This window comes from Morone saxatilis, unplaced genomic scaffold (genome assembly GCF_004916995.1).
Source record: "Morone saxatilis isolate NCDOM2014 unplaced genomic scaffold, NCSU_SB_2.0 Contig19, whole genome shotgun sequence".
Taxonomy (NCBI): Eukaryota; Metazoa; Chordata; class Actinopteri; family Moronidae; genus Morone; species Morone saxatilis.
The window spans coordinates 9,552,741-9,571,935 of NW_023339751.1; the positions used below are offsets into that span (position 1 = coordinate 9,552,741).

General features: G+C 38.6%; 2 protein-coding genes across 3 annotated transcripts; one reads left to right on the plus strand and one right to left on the minus strand.

Moving 5' to 3' along the window:
* rassf4a (Ras association domain family member 4a) lies at window positions 1-18,557 on the minus strand. Of its 2 annotated transcripts, none has more exons than XM_035663916.1 (11): window positions 18,437-18,557; window positions 12,797-12,865; window positions 12,567-12,642; window positions 4,927-5,033; window positions 4,098-4,177; window positions 2,715-2,884; window positions 2,220-2,321; window positions 2,090-2,141; window positions 1,874-1,995; window positions 909-1,006; window positions 1-124 (listed from the first exon to the last, which is right to left on the minus strand). In XM_035663916.1, the coding sequence occupies exons 2-11, from the start codon at window positions 12,847-12,849 to the stop codon at window positions 55-57; spliced, it is 930 nt and encodes a 309-aa protein (XP_035519809.1). In that variant the 5' UTR covers window positions 12,850-12,865; window positions 18,437-18,557; the 3' UTR covers window positions 1-54. The 2 variants fall into 2 exon arrangements, with proteins under 2 accessions (XP_035519809.1, XP_035519810.1); XM_035663917.1 differs by lacking the exon at window positions 18,437-18,557 and adding an exon at window positions 14,191-14,269.
* On the plus strand, window positions 13,711-15,348 carry LOC118329678 (C-X-C motif chemokine 9-like). Its single transcript, XM_035663918.1, has 4 exons — window positions 13,711-13,795; window positions 13,983-14,112; window positions 14,204-14,287; window positions 14,764-15,348. Exons 1-4 carry the CDS (start codon window positions 13,729-13,731, stop codon window positions 14,900-14,902), a joined length of 420 nt encoding a protein of 139 aa, XP_035519811.1. The 5' UTR covers window positions 13,711-13,728; the 3' UTR covers window positions 14,903-15,348.
* Window positions 18,558-19,195: the final 638 nt, after the last annotated feature.

The following is a 19,195-nucleotide window of genomic DNA, read 5'->3' on the forward strand; positions in this document are numbered from 1 at the left end:
CACACACACACACACACCCAGGTTACATCAGTGCACACATGCATTCAGAAACACTCATTCTCTGTCACTGGTGTGAGCTTTGCTGTCGAGCTGATGTTGAATCATAGACCTCAGAGCACTGTACCTGCAGACAACAAAGACAACACAACAAAGATTATACAAAATGATGATTTAAAACTTTGTAGAAACTGCTGTTTGCATTCTTTCGTTAAGTATGATATTAGTAAAGGAAATATCCTCCTATGAGATGACAATATCAGCAGTGGCCCCAAGCTAATTTGAGTTTGAGATCCCTGCTCTAAAGGATAAGGATGGTGTTATTTGAAAGACCCTATCCAACAATGTGTTACTTTGTTGGTCTCCTTCCTGACCCCGTCTCTGGCTCTCAGCCCCAAGCACGAAATAAACTAGTGTGTGTTTTCATTGTGATAAAGCAACATATCACCCAGTGCAACAGTGAGGATCACTAATGTTTTTAATAGTTTTTGGACAGCAGTGAGATTCAATGGCAGAGAGGAGTAAGCTAACAAAAGGCAATAATTGTTAGCGAGATCAATTTATTTATGGTTTATAGTAAAAAATCTACAAGCTTATGAATTATAATAAGTGTATGTTGTAAAATATCCCTGTATTTGTAGAAAAAGAAGACAGTCGAAAAACACACAGTCGGGATTACAGGGTTGAGATCTCAGTCATATGAGTTGATGATTACACAATTATGCAAACAGTGAGTGATGAATGTTTTACACAAACACAGTCCTCATTGAAGGCCTTGTTTTGACTCTGTAATGCCGGCAGGAGACACAGATATTGGTTTCACATAATGAAATAGATCAGTGTCATTAAAGGAGGCTTTGTGAAAATTGTTTTGTAACTCAGTTTGCTGAGTAGAGAGACTCTTGACTTACTTTTTGGTTAGTTTGTTTATCTCACGTTCCTCTTCCTCTTTAAGTTTCTCTACAAAGCTGTCTAAAACAGGAATCTCAAACTTTATGTATTGGGCAACCTGGGAAGAAAAAAATGAAAGCATATCAGCACGAGCAAGCCACACAAGTCCTTGATTATATGATACTACCTGCACCAATACTGTAGGCATGCACAGGCAACCCAAAAAAAGACAATAAAAGTGGAATAGGTTTATCACTATCTTAAAGGGTCAGTTTACCACAATTACAACAAAAACAACCAACCAAACAAACAAAAAACACATATTTCACATAAAAAACAAACTGGAACAACTGTTTCCAGAAACAACTTTACTGTTTTTCTTGGTAATCCACAGAAATCACTATGAACAAGGACTATATTCAGTGCAAAGTGGTTCTAATTAAAACGGTCTAATGCGTGTGCTGTGGTTCATCCAGAGTCTATTCCTCGAAGGAAACATTACTATTGAATATTTCCAATGTAATCTTTTAATGCTCTGAGCAACACAAATAAAATTCCATTCACCTCCATTGTGTTGGAGTCGAGGCAGAAATAATAAATGGATATTTCAAAACCTGGACAAATAAAAACAGCCACTAGACGTAAGTCTGATTTTTTTTATTCGATTTTTTATGAGCTAACCCTTCAACTTGTATGAGAGTGATTCAAATCATAGACAATCTATAATAGTTCTCCAGCAACAATCCGGTTTTATTTATATTACTCAGAGCAGTCACAACATACAGTCGGCCATCTTATCCTATTGTTACATCAGTCCCGACACAGGATATCTTTCCTCATCTTGCTAAATATAACTCAACTGTCTATAACGGGTCCATTGTATCATTGTGTCTATGCTGAGGACTACAAAAAAATGACAAAGGGGTCACGTATCGTGAACGAGATGACAGAACGGAGAGAGTGGTGGCAGGAGGCCCAGACTCACATCATATGTGACTTCCTCTCCCAGGTCGGCCTCCGTGATGAGGATCTTGGAGACTTTCTCACAGGGTCCGTAAAGCACTCTAGCCACCAGTGGGTATTCACCATCCCTCAGTCGGGTCCTCTCTGCAAGGTTATAGACAAAGAAAACAACTGAACACAAACACACAAAAACACAACATATCTAGCGACAAAACCGCAATTAAAAGTTACAACTTACCGCCAGACTCGTGCACCATATAAAGGACAAACTCTTCACATTTATTCTCCACCTTAAAAGACACAAATACAGATTATTTCTGGTTTTCCTGATATACTACTTTAGGTGTAAACAGTGTCTTACTGCTTACCCTGAACTTGTGTAGCAGCAGGTTGAGTACTTGTCCAGTGGTCATGGAGCTGTTTACTCGTACATTAGTGACCGAACCATAGGCTGGAGTAAATACAGATGTCTAGAGGCAAGGGAAACAAACATGCATAAATCTATAACAGAGAGAACACACAGTCCTGGGGACTCATCAACACTCCTAGAACTGAGAAGGGATTCCTGGACTTGGACATTTTGAACAGGAAAACTAAAACAGAAAGGAAATCCCGGCAGCTGGAATCTGTTCAACAACAACACACTCACATACTGTATTCAGGAGAAACTGATGAAGGGACTCATTGTAACCTTGTACTCTGTGGCACATTAATGAAATCAGCTCACAGCAGGCTGTTGGGAAACTCAGCACAAGTACAGGCACACCCGCTCAGGAAACTGCTGCCTCCCCCTGCCCCTGGACATGTGTCAACAACGGGATACATTAATGTTCATGCTTGTATGTGTGTTCTGTTTATTGTACCTTGTGGTTGTAGAAGTGTCCGTTGATTGAGAACCTGTGTGTGCGCAAGCGCTGCAGGTCTCTGGCAGTGTGTGTCTTTGACCTCCTCTGAACCTGCATGAAGGAAGCGTCACTCCTGGTCCTCAGCAGCTGAGGAGAATCCTCTTCCTCTTGACCATCCACGTCACCACCTTGTGGATGCACGTGAACAAAAAACACACCTCTGTCACTGCATGCATCAGATGGTGCCCGTTTTGTATACGTCAGCATTAGTGGTGGAAGAAGTACTCAGATCCTTTACTTAAACATACTACAATGTTTTTTTTAACTGGTTATGCCATACAATGCTGATGCCTCTATATGACCTACGTAAACAAACAAGACCATCAGTAAGAAGATTGGCAATTTTTATCTAGTTATTCTTAGTGTCTCTTAATTCCCCTTGAAATCAATGAAACAAGGCAGTGGAAACACTTCCGCTTTTGTCCAGAATCAACAAAAAATAAAGGTTCTTTGTTGCTGCTTTAAGTAAAAGTCAATACAACAATCTTAAAATACAGTATGCTGTAGGTATCAAAAGTTAAAGTACACATTCTGCTGTAAAATGTTACCTGTAATAGATATATTATTATATATGACATTATTAGATTGTCATTAATGAAGCTGGTTTTGACTACTTTAAGTTAGGTAGTTTAGGCCGATGCTTCTCAACCAACGCATCAAATGTTATGATCCGATTATGTTTGTAATGTAAGATCTTAAAAGGTGAAAAGTAACTATAGCAGTAAAAAAAATATAGTAGAGTAAAAGTATAAGGTTACAAGATTTCTTTTTAAACTCTCTCTCATAGTGTTTGTTTGTTTCTTTCTATGTTTTTAACCTGGACACCAATGTTAGACTTATCAAAAGTGACTTTAATGTAATACACACACATCGATAAATGTATACTCTTTTGCTCTCAAATTAAGATCTAGAGGATGTCAGTTACATACAAATACATAACCATTTCAGTTTAGTTGTGAGGGTTCAGAATTTCCTCTCAGACAGCATTAACCCCATGTGACAAAACTAATGCTATTAGGGGGAGAAAATACAAACACATTTCTTTAATTGTTAATCTGTGACCAAGAACGACTCCCATGAGATGTCAGCATGTGACAAAACTGCTTCAAAAGTCAGACCCAGACTAAGCAGTCTAACCATGGTTATTTATAATGTTGGTGATCTGATCTGGATGGCATCTCATGGTAATCTGTGCTGACCGCGTGAGCCAACCTCTCCACTTGAGATGCTGGAGGAGGCACTTGTGGAGCTCTAATCTGCTTTAGCACGTGTATGTAATCTCCATTAATCCAGCAGGTGTTTGTGTGTGTGAGAAAGTGGCTGCATGTGCATGTTACTCACCAGCAAGTCCAGTTTCTCTGCCCAGTGAATTATTGTTAGACTCTGCAGATAACTGCTTTGCCACAGTAGATCTGTCGTTTCTGTAGAAAGACAGAGGAAAAATGTGTTTATGTTAACATTCCTAACACTGTTTATTGTTTACAATCTGTTAATACTGTCTCCTGGCTGTCTGATAAAAGAGTTATTGATATTATCATCTAACTTTTTTAAGATATTTTAAATATCTGAGATACTATATTTCCTAAAAATACTCGCCTTTGGACTCATAATGCCCTACTTCTATTTCATGTAAGACGCAAGAGAGGAGGTAAGGAACATGACTTAAAATGTCCTCCTCTTTATCCTTCTGACTCATTTTCCTCACTTCCACTACACTACCTAAAATTATTTTCATTATAATCTGCCATTGCAATAATTTAATTCAATATATTAATTATTTTGGCAATAAATGTCAGAAAATTATGTATTCAAATGATCGTTTTTATGTGATTAAGAGAAACCCCCCAAAATATTCACTTTATTTTATATGACAAAAAATGAGAAATTGGAATTAATGAATGTTAATTATATTTAATTCACTACCGCTCCAGACTGATTCTTGTGCTGCCGTAACATGTAAATGTCCTCTTTGGCAATCAATGAAGTCGTATCCCTTATTTTAACTTATCTTTTCTCAATGTCAAAGTATTGCCAAAAAAAACTTGACCTAATCTTAAGTACAGAAACATCATGTCCGACACAGGTCCAACACTAAATAATACAGGGTGGGGATACTGGTTGAGGTCCGCACATGAAGGCATCTGTGTCAGTCTGGATCAGGTTGTCGCACCTGTTGAGACGAAATCTTTCATTGTCATCGTGCATCTGAAGTCTGATTGGTCGGCGTAGACCCCAGTAGATGTTCAGCAACCCCTCGAGGATGAGCTCTCCATCCTCCTACACACACACACACACACACATATCCACAAACACACACATAAAACAATAATTATAAGCACTCGTGGTCAGAAGGGATATCCTGCTGGCCACCCGCCACAGCGGCTCAATATCAGGTGTACGTGCAAGAACAGACGCTCGCAGCATTCACAGGGCGAACCCTCTCATCTTGGAGAAACCCAGTCAGGCTGACCTACCCTTTTTTTTCCTTACACAGTACAAGGGTGAAGTCACGTCTGAGAAAGCAGCAATAATGCTTTGGGTCACGTACACACGGGGGGAGGGAGGCGTTTTGATTTCACAAAACTGAAACTTTAAATTTAGAAGAAGATGGCCATGTTGTACGTGTTCTGAGTACAAAGAAAAACTGTGTCACCCTGTTTAGGAAAATGAAATAAAAGAAAAGGCCTCTAGCATGTTAGACTGAATAGTGAAGCCTCATATCCAACAGCATGTTTTTGTGCATGTTACAACTGAACCAGTACATACAACTGTGACTGTTGTAATTACAGAGCAGATACTCTTGTCAGATTCTTCGATCTGAAATAGCTTGTTATATCATCACTCTATTCAATTCGATAACCCAGAACACAATGCACATCTTTTAACCCAGATAGTGCTGATGGAAAAGTCTATAAATCAATTAGTCACCGAATTAGGGAGAGTCAGAAGGAGAACAACTGTCTGATCAGCTGATACACTGCTAGTTGGAAGTTTGTGGTTACCCTGTAGCATTTTTCATTAAGCAGTTTAATGTATAATTCCAGGAATACATGTAAATATACCTCAGGGAAGAGTTTATGTGTTGACTTTTAGTTTTAGTAGTTTCATGATTTCCAAGTAGAATTAGATCCACTTGGAAATCATGTAAATCACAATCATTTTAATTTGGCCCTTTAGTAGACAACATACTGTATTAAGATTGATGTATAGTATATATAAGTGTATAAATACACTATATGATTGAATGCCTGAGCTTGCACCAGGCCTTCATTGAAAGGTTCCGCATGGAACTTAGTTACTAAATACAAAGATTAGTTCTCACTCAGCTCTAGACATGAGTGGTGAATTATTTGTGAACAATTTGTTTGAAGGGAGAAGAATGAAAGACACAGAGAAACAATTTGTCTGAAGTGACAAACAGAAGAGAAAAACATATTTGACTTAAACAACCAAAAGGCAGCTAGAAACTAAGAAAATAAATATAGATTTAGGCAGAAATATTGTAAAGTTTTCCTGTCGTCTCGGAGCATGTGACCACTGAGGACCCTCACACGCATTAAAGCTGTTGACGTGAGGATTGCTTCCAGAGCCACATGATAATTAGGTCTTTATACACAAACAGTGTCTGGAGTTAAACTAATTCATCATGCTGTCTGGGCCTCTGAATGTATGCCTTTCATGTTTTCTCGACTGTCAATGGTTTAATCTTCATGCATATCTTGTTGTTGACATATGTTTTACGTTACATTTATAACTGTTAGATCATAATTGTACAGCAGCTGGGTCAAAAGGAAGCTTGCAAGTGAGATATGTGCAATTGCTGAAATGATAAGAATACTGGAGGTGAACACGGTCACTTTTAATACCATTTTTAGATGATAACAATCATTTTAATACTGAAAAGTCAGGAAAAGGTTTGGAAGTTTGAAGGTGAGGCAGATTGCTCCCAGGGCTTCATTGTTTCTGGAATATAAACATTCAGAGCAGCTGCACCACTGAACCTCACTAACCCGGCACTCCTGAGCTTCCTGAACAGGCATGAACACACCCTCTCTCTCACACACACGCACATACACACACGCGCGCACACACAAATTGACGGAGATGTGAGTAAGGTCAGCAGAGCTATTTTTGGAAGGGGTGGTTAATTGCTTTGCTTCAGTCTGCCTCTATAAAGCCTGGATACGTGCTCCAGTCCAGTCATACTCAACTGAACGGACTAGACATTGCTCTGTTTCACTCTGCATGTGGAACCTACAGATCAAGCATCAAAGGTGAGAGTGCTTCTTCTTCTTCATTATCAGATATTCTTTATTATAGAGGCCATACAATTTAGCAATTTTTTCATGTTTATTTTAAGGAAATTTTAAGGGAAATATTATGTAGTTTACAGACACAGAAGGTAAAAACGCAAATTGTGATTAAAGTTAAACATTGTGTCATTTAACTTGTAATTCACACTATTGAATAAGGAAAGAAAGTAGTCCTCTATCACTTTATCCACTATATTAAAACAGCTAAAAGGCAAAAGGCTGAAAGATAGGAAGCAAAACAACAAATGCAGATACAAAACCAATGTTGCAGATTTTTTTTAGCAGCACAGTGACAGGACAGACAGACACAGAAACACAGAAAATGTAAATCACCATCTTAAATCACTAACAATTTTATATTTCCTCTCCCATTACAGCATGAAACGCAGGAGACTGTTGCTCTCCCCGCCTCTCTTACCCACCATTACTGAGACGCTTGAGGATTTGCCTGTCCATCCCTCATCCGCCCAGAGCTCCCAGTCTCAAGAGGACTACATGACCAGTATCCAGGCCCTTGCCTGCCCCGTTGAGGCCCCGAGCTGTGGCCCCGTCAGATTCCAGAGGTCCCCCAGGCTCCGGCATTTCTCAAAGGCTCAGATGAAGCTATCCGTCTCAGCCTCACTTCCTCGTGGGACGCCCAAAACACTAAGGACTTCCAGACTTTACAGCCTGAGTCTAAACAGCACAGAGGATTTTTCTCTTAAGATGGGCAGAGAAAAAGACTGCCGGGGCAAAGACCCCGTAGACTGGCTGTTTGGACAGATAAGGACTTGAAGGGAGACGTTGTTGTTGTTGTGGGAACCCTGAAGGCACTTTGGTGGATTATCTCATAATCATACAAGGTTGGAAGAAACTGCTCTGTTTGGCTTGAAACGATGCAGTGTATGATGGGACTTTTGGAAAATAGAAGATCTATTTATTTCAATGCACCGAGGACTCAAGTCTACTTGTTTACATTGTTTAATATTTTGTAAATATGTAAAATATATAGTTTCTAATAAAATATTTAAATAATCATGAAAATGTTCATTCTTTGCTGTTTTTAAACACAGACAGAAGAGCTGAAGGTCTTTACATCTCTAATCGAAATTAGAGCTGAAATGATCAGTGATTATTATCATTATTTGCAGCAATTTGAATTGTGAAATCATTCAAGACATTTACCAGCAAAAATATTCTCTGGTTCCAGTTTTTGTTTTCAAGTGAAATAATTTTCCTTTTCTGTTTTCTACAGTAAACTGAATCTTTTGGGTTTTTGGAAAACAAAAAATCACCTCAGGTTGTGGAAACTGTGGAAGTTCTATTTTCTATTTTCTGACAGTTTAGAAACTAACTTATAAATTAAATGAAAATAGTATAAATAAAATAAATAAAACTAATCATTATATTGTTGAAATGCTTCTGCCACAGATTTTGAGAGGTCAGAATGTAACTGAGTACAGTTACTCAAATACTACGTAGTAAGTACAATTTTGAGGTACTTCCATTTTATGGAATAGAATAAACTTATTGTCACATACAATAATACACAGTACAATGTATAGTTTCTACTCTGTATTTAACCCATCCCACGTATTAGGTTGGGCAGGCAGCCACTGTACGGCGCCTGAGGCCCAACTCAAAGTCAAAGGCACTGACTGAAGAATTATTCTAACATAAATGTTTTGATTGTATGCAAACAAACTCCCCAGCAGGGAATCAAACCCAGGACCTTCAGGCTGTGAGGTTAACAACTGATCCACTGTGCTGCAGTTACTATAAACTTCAGAGGAACCATTTTACTTTTTACTCCACCACATTTAATTGACTGGTTAATTTTCAGACCATGTTTTACAAACCATATTATTAGCCAGTGGTGGAAAGTAACTAAGTACATTTACTCAAGTACTGTAGAACTTGTGGCACTTTACATGAGTATTTACATACAATTCAGAGGGGTAATATTGTACTTTTTACTCCACTACATTTATTTTATATCTTTAGTTAGATTGATAATACAAAATATGATAAACAAATACATTACAACACATTATTATTAATAACTATAACTACCCAGCAGTATACAGAGTAACTAAAATTAGCATTTATATATTATAATTATGAGTACTTTTACTTTTGGTACTTTAAGTATATTTTGATGCTAACACAATAAAATCTGTACGTATGTATGACTTTTACCTCTAACAGTATTGCTATATTACAATATAGCATTATAGCACTTAAAAGATCTGAGTACTTATTCCACCACTGTCATTATATTACAGATAAACCCCCCCCAACAGTATATACGCTAGTTACAATGGCCTCCTTTGATCAACATAAAGCATCAGTTTTAATATTACAATTATATAATCACTGATAATATAACTCTCACATGAGACTTGAGAGAGATTTCAATGCATAGTTAATTCACAGTAGTACATTTTTCTGATAAAACTTCCCTATTTTTAGTTATGCAAGATCATATATATGCAGGACCTTTAACTGGAATATTTTTAGGATCTGACTACTTCTTCTACCACTGTTAAAGAACAAACCACACAAGGATTTGTTTTGCATTGAGCCTCAAATCTAAAAAAAGCACAGCACTCCACTGTCATCTAGTGGTAGTCAATGGTGCTACAGTAATGACCTCTTAAACTAAAAAGTACCTCATACAGCCAGTAGAGGGAGCTGCATGCAAATAGATTGACATTTGAAGTTGTTTCAGCAGACATGTACAGTCAATGAGCCTCTACTTTGTTTTACTGATCCCGGATCAGACTGAAATCTTTTGACTATACCACATTATTATTCACAGATTATTTGGCAGCAGGGGGTTATAGGCACCAATCCTCCATGCTGAAGTGCTCTTGAGCAAGAGTGAATCAATACCAGCTCCAGCAAGGCTGTTCTTTGCAGTCTGAGCAGTCAAAAGAGAAAATGCCTCCAGCATCATCAATATCATAACAGCTAATACAGTTGCACTGTTACTAGGAACACATGTTAAAGCTTGTTTTCTCCTCAGAGATGTGGATAGCACTGAACCTCGAAGTCAAACCACCTGACATGTCCGCCCACATCATGACAAACACACAAGAGTGTGATCATGTAAACTTAAAACAACACCTATAAGTCCTCGTACCCCCTCCAACCGCGTCTTCCCACATCTCTATTCCCACAGAATCCTGATCATCGACCAATAAAAACAAATATTCAGGAATGTTGGGTATATATGACCACAGTGAAGCTCTGTCTGGACATTATGAAATGCCTACAGCTGGTTGTCATCTGAACCCGCTCACACAGTCATTGCTTTTAACTCACATTAAGTCTGGTTCCAACCAAAGAATGTTACTGCTGAATAATGCTTTGTGTCTCCACAAAATAGTCAATGAGTCACTCTTGAGTAACCTTTGGCTTCACTCTAACAGCACTAACAATGTCACTAGATCATGTCAAGCATAAATTATTAGAGCAAAAAATAAATTAATTTTCATCTTTGCCCTGATTGTGTGTCAGTGTGAACAGGGTTCAATCATTTGTCACATAATTTTCTTCAGCAGATGATGCTGCCCACCTTTTCTAATCACTTCGAGGACGCCTCATCCATGTTGATTTAAAAGTTTAAAAGACTGAAACCTCCAGAACAGCGACTCAATGAACTTGGGGGAGCGATTGTTTGTTCAGCTGCAGTTTCAATGGTAAAGAAAAAATACATAGAGACACAGGGATGAGACCAACAAAGTGGTTCTTTAAAGCTCCTACCAGACAAATGTATTCATGACACATAGTTGATGCTGTTCAATGCCAGTAATCCTTGTAGACTAAAAAACTAGAAAACAATTATAAAGAGTGTTTAAGTATAAAGAGTACAGTACTTTTGTCCTGGTAAAATTAAGCAGTGGAACAAGATAAACTTGTCTGGAAAAGAATCTTTACTCGTCAGGATCAAATTTCAGATGATCAGATTGTCATGCTATAGCTTTGCAACAGCCATAAAAAAATTTGCCTGCAAATACAGCATTTCAGTCACAGTAGACTGAGCTAGCTATACTGTGTTTGCACGTGCACACAGAAATAAATTTCCCATTATCACCACATTTGGCACAGGAGGGATTAGGCTTGAGTGAAGTGCCCTGGCCCATAGTTCCCATTAAGTGTTCCCGTGTCTGTAAATGGCTAATTTATGCTAATGTCTCCTCACCAATTCCATTTTTGTTGAACAATATCTCCGTTACAACTACGCTGAACAATTTGTGTGAATGTAATCTGTGTGGAATTTGTTACATCCGGCTAAAAGGCTGCTAATATTTGATTACCGATAAAGCAAATATATCGTTCTTGACAAAAAAAGAGTTAACTGTGAATGCGAATCGAAAGGGTAATATGAGGTTTATATGAATGAGTCAATTTCACTTTAAAGTGAGTCATTGTCATGTTGTGGTTCTTATCTCCAGTCAGTTTTCTACATTTCTGTGAAACCAAACTGGAGCCCTGGAGAGCAATAAATAATAACACAGAAAGCAACGTATAGTGCAGATTAGTAGATTAGTGAAGCGACATGTTTTGGTGGAGTTACTGACTTTCAGCGAAAACATGACGTACTGTTAAAATCCCACATCAAAGCTTCAGATGGTCGATGACAAGTTACAGTGGTGTAATGCAATGTGTTGAGTCATTCTCTATAATGTGGGATAATAATGAGTGTCATGCCTTCTCATGAAATATCAATATTCAGTAAACAGGTTTAAGCTATTGTATCGTTACTTTTGACTAACTATGTCAATACTGTCTTATCATTGGTCCCTCTATTAAACATGTGTATGTACCCATCTTATGTCTGTGACTGTGGGGGATTTTCCCAGAGTGAGATGATGTTGTGGATCTGGCTGAGGGGACAGACGAGGGGCAGATCATGACCACCCTGCCCTACACTCCTACACTCCTACACACACACACACACGCACACACACACCTAACTCTCTCTCTCTTTCCCCCATCTCTCTCTCAAAAACCTGCTGGCGAATACAAAGGGGAACTCCCGACCATAAAACCCATAGAATGATTATCAAACAAATAACCAAACTCCTGCAAGCAGCTTTACAGACACAACAGCAAAATGTTTACTGTACTGAAATACTTCTCTAAGTGGTTAGTGTATATGACTAAAATCAGAAAGCCCTCCCTCTTCCATTTCCTTTTGCATTTTGAGGTAAAAGGGGGCTTTTTGTGGTTTGGCACGTTGGAAAACTACCCAGGAATCGCAGGTCTGCGCTCAGAACTGCAGCCACATTGGGAGATTACTTGGTCTCAGATTTTTTTTAGTCCTCCTTATCTGCCTTAGAATCAGACTGCTGGTTTAACTGGTTCCAGTTTTGATAGGCAATATGTGTGACCCATTTTACAATGCTGTCTGTCCTGCACGTCCACACATGCCGTCGAGCAATTGTCAATAACTTTCTCACTTCCGCCAGCACCGTTTATCAGGTTATATGGCGGCTTCGCCTTTTCTTACCTCGCGAGTTCTCAGCTGAAAGTTTTTCCCTTCATGGTAACAGTTGTAGGTCCTCAGCAGAGACAAGATGTCAGACCTGAATATAAAAAGACCACACATGGTAGATTAGCACTAATAGCTCTCAAATGCAAATGCAAGCAATCATGAAATCTAATACATGTAATAGTCACCATGGTGATTTGTTTAATTGTGTGTAATTACTGTGCAGGGAGTGAACTAAAAGGACTTACTTCGGTATAAGTTTCTCTTCACTGAGCTTCACGTAGGTCTGACACTCACTCATTCTGACTGGAGCCCAGCTGCAGCAGAAACACATGAGAGACAAACATAAACATTGTGTATAATCTTAACTACTGAGTCTCTATAAATTGCACATTAACATGGTGAACTTAAGTCCTTGTGTTATATAATGTGCATTGTCCCTTTTAGATAACTAAACTGACCTTAATTATCCCCAGAGAGAAAACTCCTTTGACCATGTTCTTTTAAAAAGGTGATGGACAACCACATAGAAATATATAACAAAAACAATGATCGATAAATATAAACTATGCCACTTAGTTTAATGTGTTGTAACGTTTTGTTGCTGACAATTTGTGGATTGGAAGTTTTCTTTTTAATCAAATGCTGTTGAACAAATGACTCCTGTTCAAAAAACAGGGACAGGGAATTATGAGAAATCACATGCTGTTGTTGACACCGCGCCAACAGACTCATAGAAGCAACATGTAAGGGAGAATGCTGAACAAAGCCCGGAAAACACATCTGTGTCTTTTGTGTCATCAAAAGGATACCTCCAGATAGTGTGGCTAACTTATTACAAACAATTAGCATCATAATAATGAATATAAATGCCCCTCAGTCATCTCTGTGGCACAGTTTCTGAAGAGTACGATTTTTGTGCAAGTAATTCAATGCACAGTGAAAAAAACAAATAAACCAATTAACCAATGTCCTTCAGGGTGTCAAGTCTTTTTCAGTCACAGAAATTGTGTCCCTGATCCCTGCATCCTGATTCCTATGCCCAGATATTTTCAGAAAGGAAAGTGCCATGGGGAATTTCCTGGTTTGGAAAGCCCAGAGTTGGAGGGGGAGGAGCAGGAGTATAAAACAGCAACATGTGGCTTAGGGGCTCAGTCTCAACGCTCAGCTTGTTTCTAGTATGGCGCTTTATCTTCAATCCGTCTGTCAGCTCGCCTTTCTGAGCATCTGCTGTGCATTGATCACAGGTAAGAATCTACAGCTTCATCTATGCTCTTATGTGTGTTTTTTATTTAAAAAAATCTGGATACAGTAAAAGTGTTTTATTTAGACAAAGCTCTCTGAGCATGTGGACATGCGGTAATTAAATCTCTGCTCATGTTGCGCTGTATTGAATCAGCCTGTAATCCTGTTACTGTGTCTGTGTCTGTGCAGTGAGAGAGTCAGACAGCACATTTGTCCCGGGAAGATGTATGTGTCCAAAGACGCAACAGGGTGTGAGAGGGCAACTGAAAGATCTCACCGTCTACCATAAAAACCCCAGCTGTGACAAAGTCACAGTAATGTGAGTACCAGATCCTACAGAAACACTCATGCAAACACACACACATCCAGATGATTGTGAGTAAATGTGTGGCCTTACATGTGTTTCTCAGTGTGACACTAAGGGGTGGAAACCAGCCACTGTGTCTGAGTCCAGAGGCACCGCTGGGAAAACAGCTGATCCGCTGCTGGAACAGGTGAGAGCATTGATCAGTGAAACTTAAAAAGACTTGCCAACCCCCAAAATATCATGTAATCCTTCAATTTAGGTAAAAAAAAAAATAAACGATTCACTATTCTTATTACATGGAAGATTGCAGAATATTTAAGCCCAGTGTCCTAACTGGCTACAGAGGGGTTCCACCCGTCTTCATATTGCCAAGAGTATCTTATTTGCTGCCAAGCCAGTTCTTGCCCTGACAAAGCACATAGTTGGGCTGTTTGTTCAACTTTCCTCTGCACGTTTTGCAACTTGTTATAACATAGTGGTAATCAACTAATTTCATTACTTAGTTTATATTCTTCGGTAAAAGCTATTCATGCCACTACAAACATGATATCCAAATATTTGACCGACTTAGCTGTACAGGTTGTCTGATTTTTACTCCAAGAGTATCAATTTATAGCCCTGCCCCCAAGACTAAAGTTCGGAACTTCTGTTTGTGTTTTCTAGAGCTCAAAAGTTGCGTCGAGATGTGAAGGTTTGCCTGAGGAGGAGAAGGAAGAATAAGAGAGGAGGTCAGCAGCGCCAGCGGTCTAAACTGAGGAGCCAGGGCCAGAGCAGAAATACCTCATCCTCTAACTCCCAATAATCAACCAGCCAGACAAATTATACAAAGCTACTGCATGGAGAGAAGTGTGAATGTGCTGATTCTTGCCACACTAGCCACCAGAGGCCATTAAACACCCCCCTCTCCATCCCTCACCAGCTCCCTACCACTTTTCTTTCTATAAATGTCACACAGCTCGGACATCAAGCTCCCCTAAATTGTTGTCTGGGCTGTGAATCTAACTCTCTTTCTAGGCCAGCAGCAGGGGGCTTTATTGTTTCTGTTCAAATGACTGAGGATGATAAAAACTAAGCCCTGGAGGCTTTTCAGAAATGTTAACAGCTAACACTGTTAAATGGTCAATGCATTGTTTATCTGTGGTTCTGTGTATACAGTTGGAAAAGCTAACTAAAGACACTCTTTGTAATCAGTTATTTATTTTTATACAAATATAGAGATTTTAGACATGTTTTTTAAAATAAATATATCAAAACAATAACGTGGCCTTGTGTGCTTTTCATTGTTAAAACTCCTGATTGTCTTAAGAACTGAATGATGGGGACAGTGATTGCTTCCAGGATATGAGAGGTCACTAAACCCACAGCTTCAGCTTTAGTTAATAAACTACAGGATGTGAGTCAGCGGTAGGCACAAAGCAAACATGTCTCACTAAAAACATCTGCACTCAAAGCTATAACAGGAGTCAACTGAATGGTATCATAATGTGTATAAATATCTCTTTACATGGCATAAATCTACAGAAGTGACCACTTAATGTAAGAGAATTTGCTGGAGGGCTTCTGGAAAACATAATAATGTAAATAGTGCATATCATAGGTTGGGGTTTTATACCTTTATGGGCTATTATTGGTGTTTCACAACTTAGATGTCCAGGCGATATGAGTGTGAATTGATGAAAGTGAGTGTTCTATTGTAGCTTATCATACCAGCTTTTGAGATTTCTTGTAAATCATGTGACAGGATATATCTCAAAGACACAGACACAGACACACACACACACACACACACACACACACACACAAACAAACTTAATACTTTAGCTGTGCACTCACATCAATTAGGGTAATGGAAAGTGAATAACCAAGGCATGTGCTAACCTGTACCTATAACACCTATTGACATTGGTATGGACTCTTCACACTGCTATGTGGTCTTGTTGTCATCACTCTATGCCTGACAGCACTTGGTGTTAATATGGAAAGTGAAAGTAAACTGCTCAACAAGGTCCCCTTTGTCACACTGCCTTTTATAGTCAAATATTATTCACTGCCGATAAGGTTAAAAAAGGATTATGGTTGAGAAGATACAGTAACTGTCTTGTAGCAAGATCATGCTTTATTAAACAAACTGCCACCATAATTCCTACTGTGGTATTGCTACTTCAGAAATGTATTATGACATGTGTGACGTGTGTACAAATAGGAACAATAATGTGTGTCTAATATGTTTCGTTCTAGAAAAAAAGAATAATTTCCACATTAAAATCCTTTAAAAGACATCTACTCCTTCTACCTCATTAAACATTCTACAATATAGAGAGTTTATGTAAAGGACCTGAATACTTCTTCCACCACTGTTAAAGTCCCATTCAAGCCTGACATTACAGTTTACTATGCTTTCATCAACAAAACATCCCAAATTTTAATATTAGCTACCAGCTACGAAAGATTGTTTACCAAACTTATTAACACTTTCACACATACTTGCTTTACCTTTTCTGCAACTCACTACACACATATTTATATGGTATGCAAGTGTAACCACATAATCAAAAGGTACACAGTTTTAGTCATAAATCTGCAAATTATTGATCAGTTTTATAGCAGTATAGCCTCTTATCACTGTGTAATAGTGCTTTATTCATTGTTTGTACATTGTGATTGCGGTGTCTTTGTATTTGCTTAACAAAAGTTTAATAAGGTACCTTTTATTTATATTTACATTTTATGCTTTGGTCTGACAACTTTTTGTTTTTTTGAGCATTTATTAAAACCTACTTTAAGAATCAGCTGATCATAAGAGTAGAAAGGGAAGAAATGTTTGCTACAAATTGATACACTGGGTTGTGCTGCCATCTAGTGTCTAAACCGTAATGTACATCTGCTGTGTTAAGTGTAGCAGCATTGGCTCAGTGACAGAAGAAATGCTGTTTCACTTTAACTTGTATTATGATCTCTGACACCACCTGCAGGATTGTGGACAGATGGAGCTTTTACTCCAAAGCCCTAGTGGCTGATTTTTTGGCTGTGACTCTCATAACTTTCTGAGATGATCCATGTTGCAGTGTATCATTTGATCACATGATAAAGAAGGGACATTAATCAATTTAAATACTAATGTGGATCTTATTTAATGTGCAGTTCCTCTTTGATACTCCATTTTGATAACCAATTTATAATAAATTGAACCTACTTCATGAAACTCCTCAATAGTTATTCTTAAGAATCAAATGAAGTAGCTCTTTCCCACTAATAATCTCTGGTACACTGGAAATAATTTTTTTTGCATGTCCTGTCGCTAAAACAGAAGTTACTAAGGTAAAAATAGAAGAAAAAAATGCTTGCATGAGCAGTGATAGTCACCACAAAAACCAGGAAACGGGCTGCCCAGTACTGACGACACCACTGACTGGGAAGTGATCTATGGGAAAATAGGTGCAAATTCAGCTAAACTATGAACACTGGGCATGAAAGAAGAAGACAAGAGTCTTTTGGATTGTTCTTTTTATTAGTGAGTACTACTGAGTACCTATCCTACCTCCCTCCCTTTAATGTCCTCTGCCCACCTCCACTTTCATCCAAGGAAACTGCTGACAAAGTAGGTGCATAATGGGATGGTCAGCCTATCTCTCATACATATTCATACATAATAATGGCCGTATAAATATTCCATAACTTAAAGGATTCCTGTCTGTCACCATTATTATGAATTATTCAGCCTCTGCACATGGCTGCACAGGAGACAGACCAAAGGCTTAGAGCTGTGCAAAGAAGATAGGGGTCACTCTACTGGGTGGTGCTCAGATTTAGGTGAATTTACATAATCTGTCTCTTCTCTCTCCTGTGACTAAATTGCGCATTACCTCCGAGTTTAAGCTCCCTCGGTGGACAAAGAACCTTCACTGCAGGTCTGCTAATTGGTTTGATCATCGCGAGATTCGTATCCAATTATCGCACCTACTCTGGCAGCTGCACCCGAAGACAATCCATTCCCACGCGTAAAAAGGTCCAGGAGAGCTCCAAATGACGCGCACGACGCCAAATTTAGTGAAACCCATTTTTCACAAATGTCTAAATTTAGAGACAAACGGGAAGCTGCAGAGAGACATTTATCAGCAGATCACTTGCTGAAGAACCATGTATTCCCATCACTGCGTTGATATTCCCTCAATGCAAGAAACTCTATGCACACCGTTAGTAACCTGCATCCAACTTCAGAACATCTCTCGTTACCAGATGTTTTTTTTTCAGGGTTGTCGACTGCATCGACCTTACCTCTTAATATTTCCGTGTAAAAAAAACATCCTGCAGTAAATTCGGTCAGTTTGGGTCTTACCATAGCAGAGCGCGTCCTCCGTCTTCTTCCGTATATCCACCAGCGATGTATCCCGTTTACCGTTCCTTATCGGTCTTCATGCCTCCCCGGCTGTGCGGTATTCAGAGCCGGGAGATAAAACTGACAACGGGGTGATCCAATAGAAGACCGCACTGATACGCTTTGGCCAATGAGCGTTGAGCGTGGGCGGAATCAACAAAGTCAGGGTATCATACCTCTTCATCAAGGTGCCTCTGAGTGCTTTGATTTAGTCTCATCAGTCAGAGCAGAGTCTTACAGTCTGATCTTCATTGCTGAAAGAATATCAGCTCAGATATTGTATTAATATTTTGAATCCTGGAAATGGATTCCCTTCTTGTGCACTGCTAGATACAGTTATTGTGTCAGAGTTTCTGTTCAGTTATGGACAAATCAGTGAAGGATTTGATTGACTATTCTTAGATAAGTGCTGATTTAAGTTATATTTTAGTTTTTACTTATATTCTGTATCATGCTTGAATTTTATGAATATTGCCTTTTGTGTTGTTTTATGCTTTTATAGTTTGCTATGTCATTTTATATTTTTGTTTTGCTTTGTGAATATTAACACTTAAACAAACAATACAAAGACATTTTTTTGTCTGCCTTTATATATGCAGCGATAAGGAAATCTGATTCCTTTAAAGCTTTAAAGCACCTATCCTGTTTTTTTCCAGCTCAGCAGTGAAGGAAAAAGTCCCTGTGACCTGTAAAGATGTATTTCACCCATCCTGTTATTGA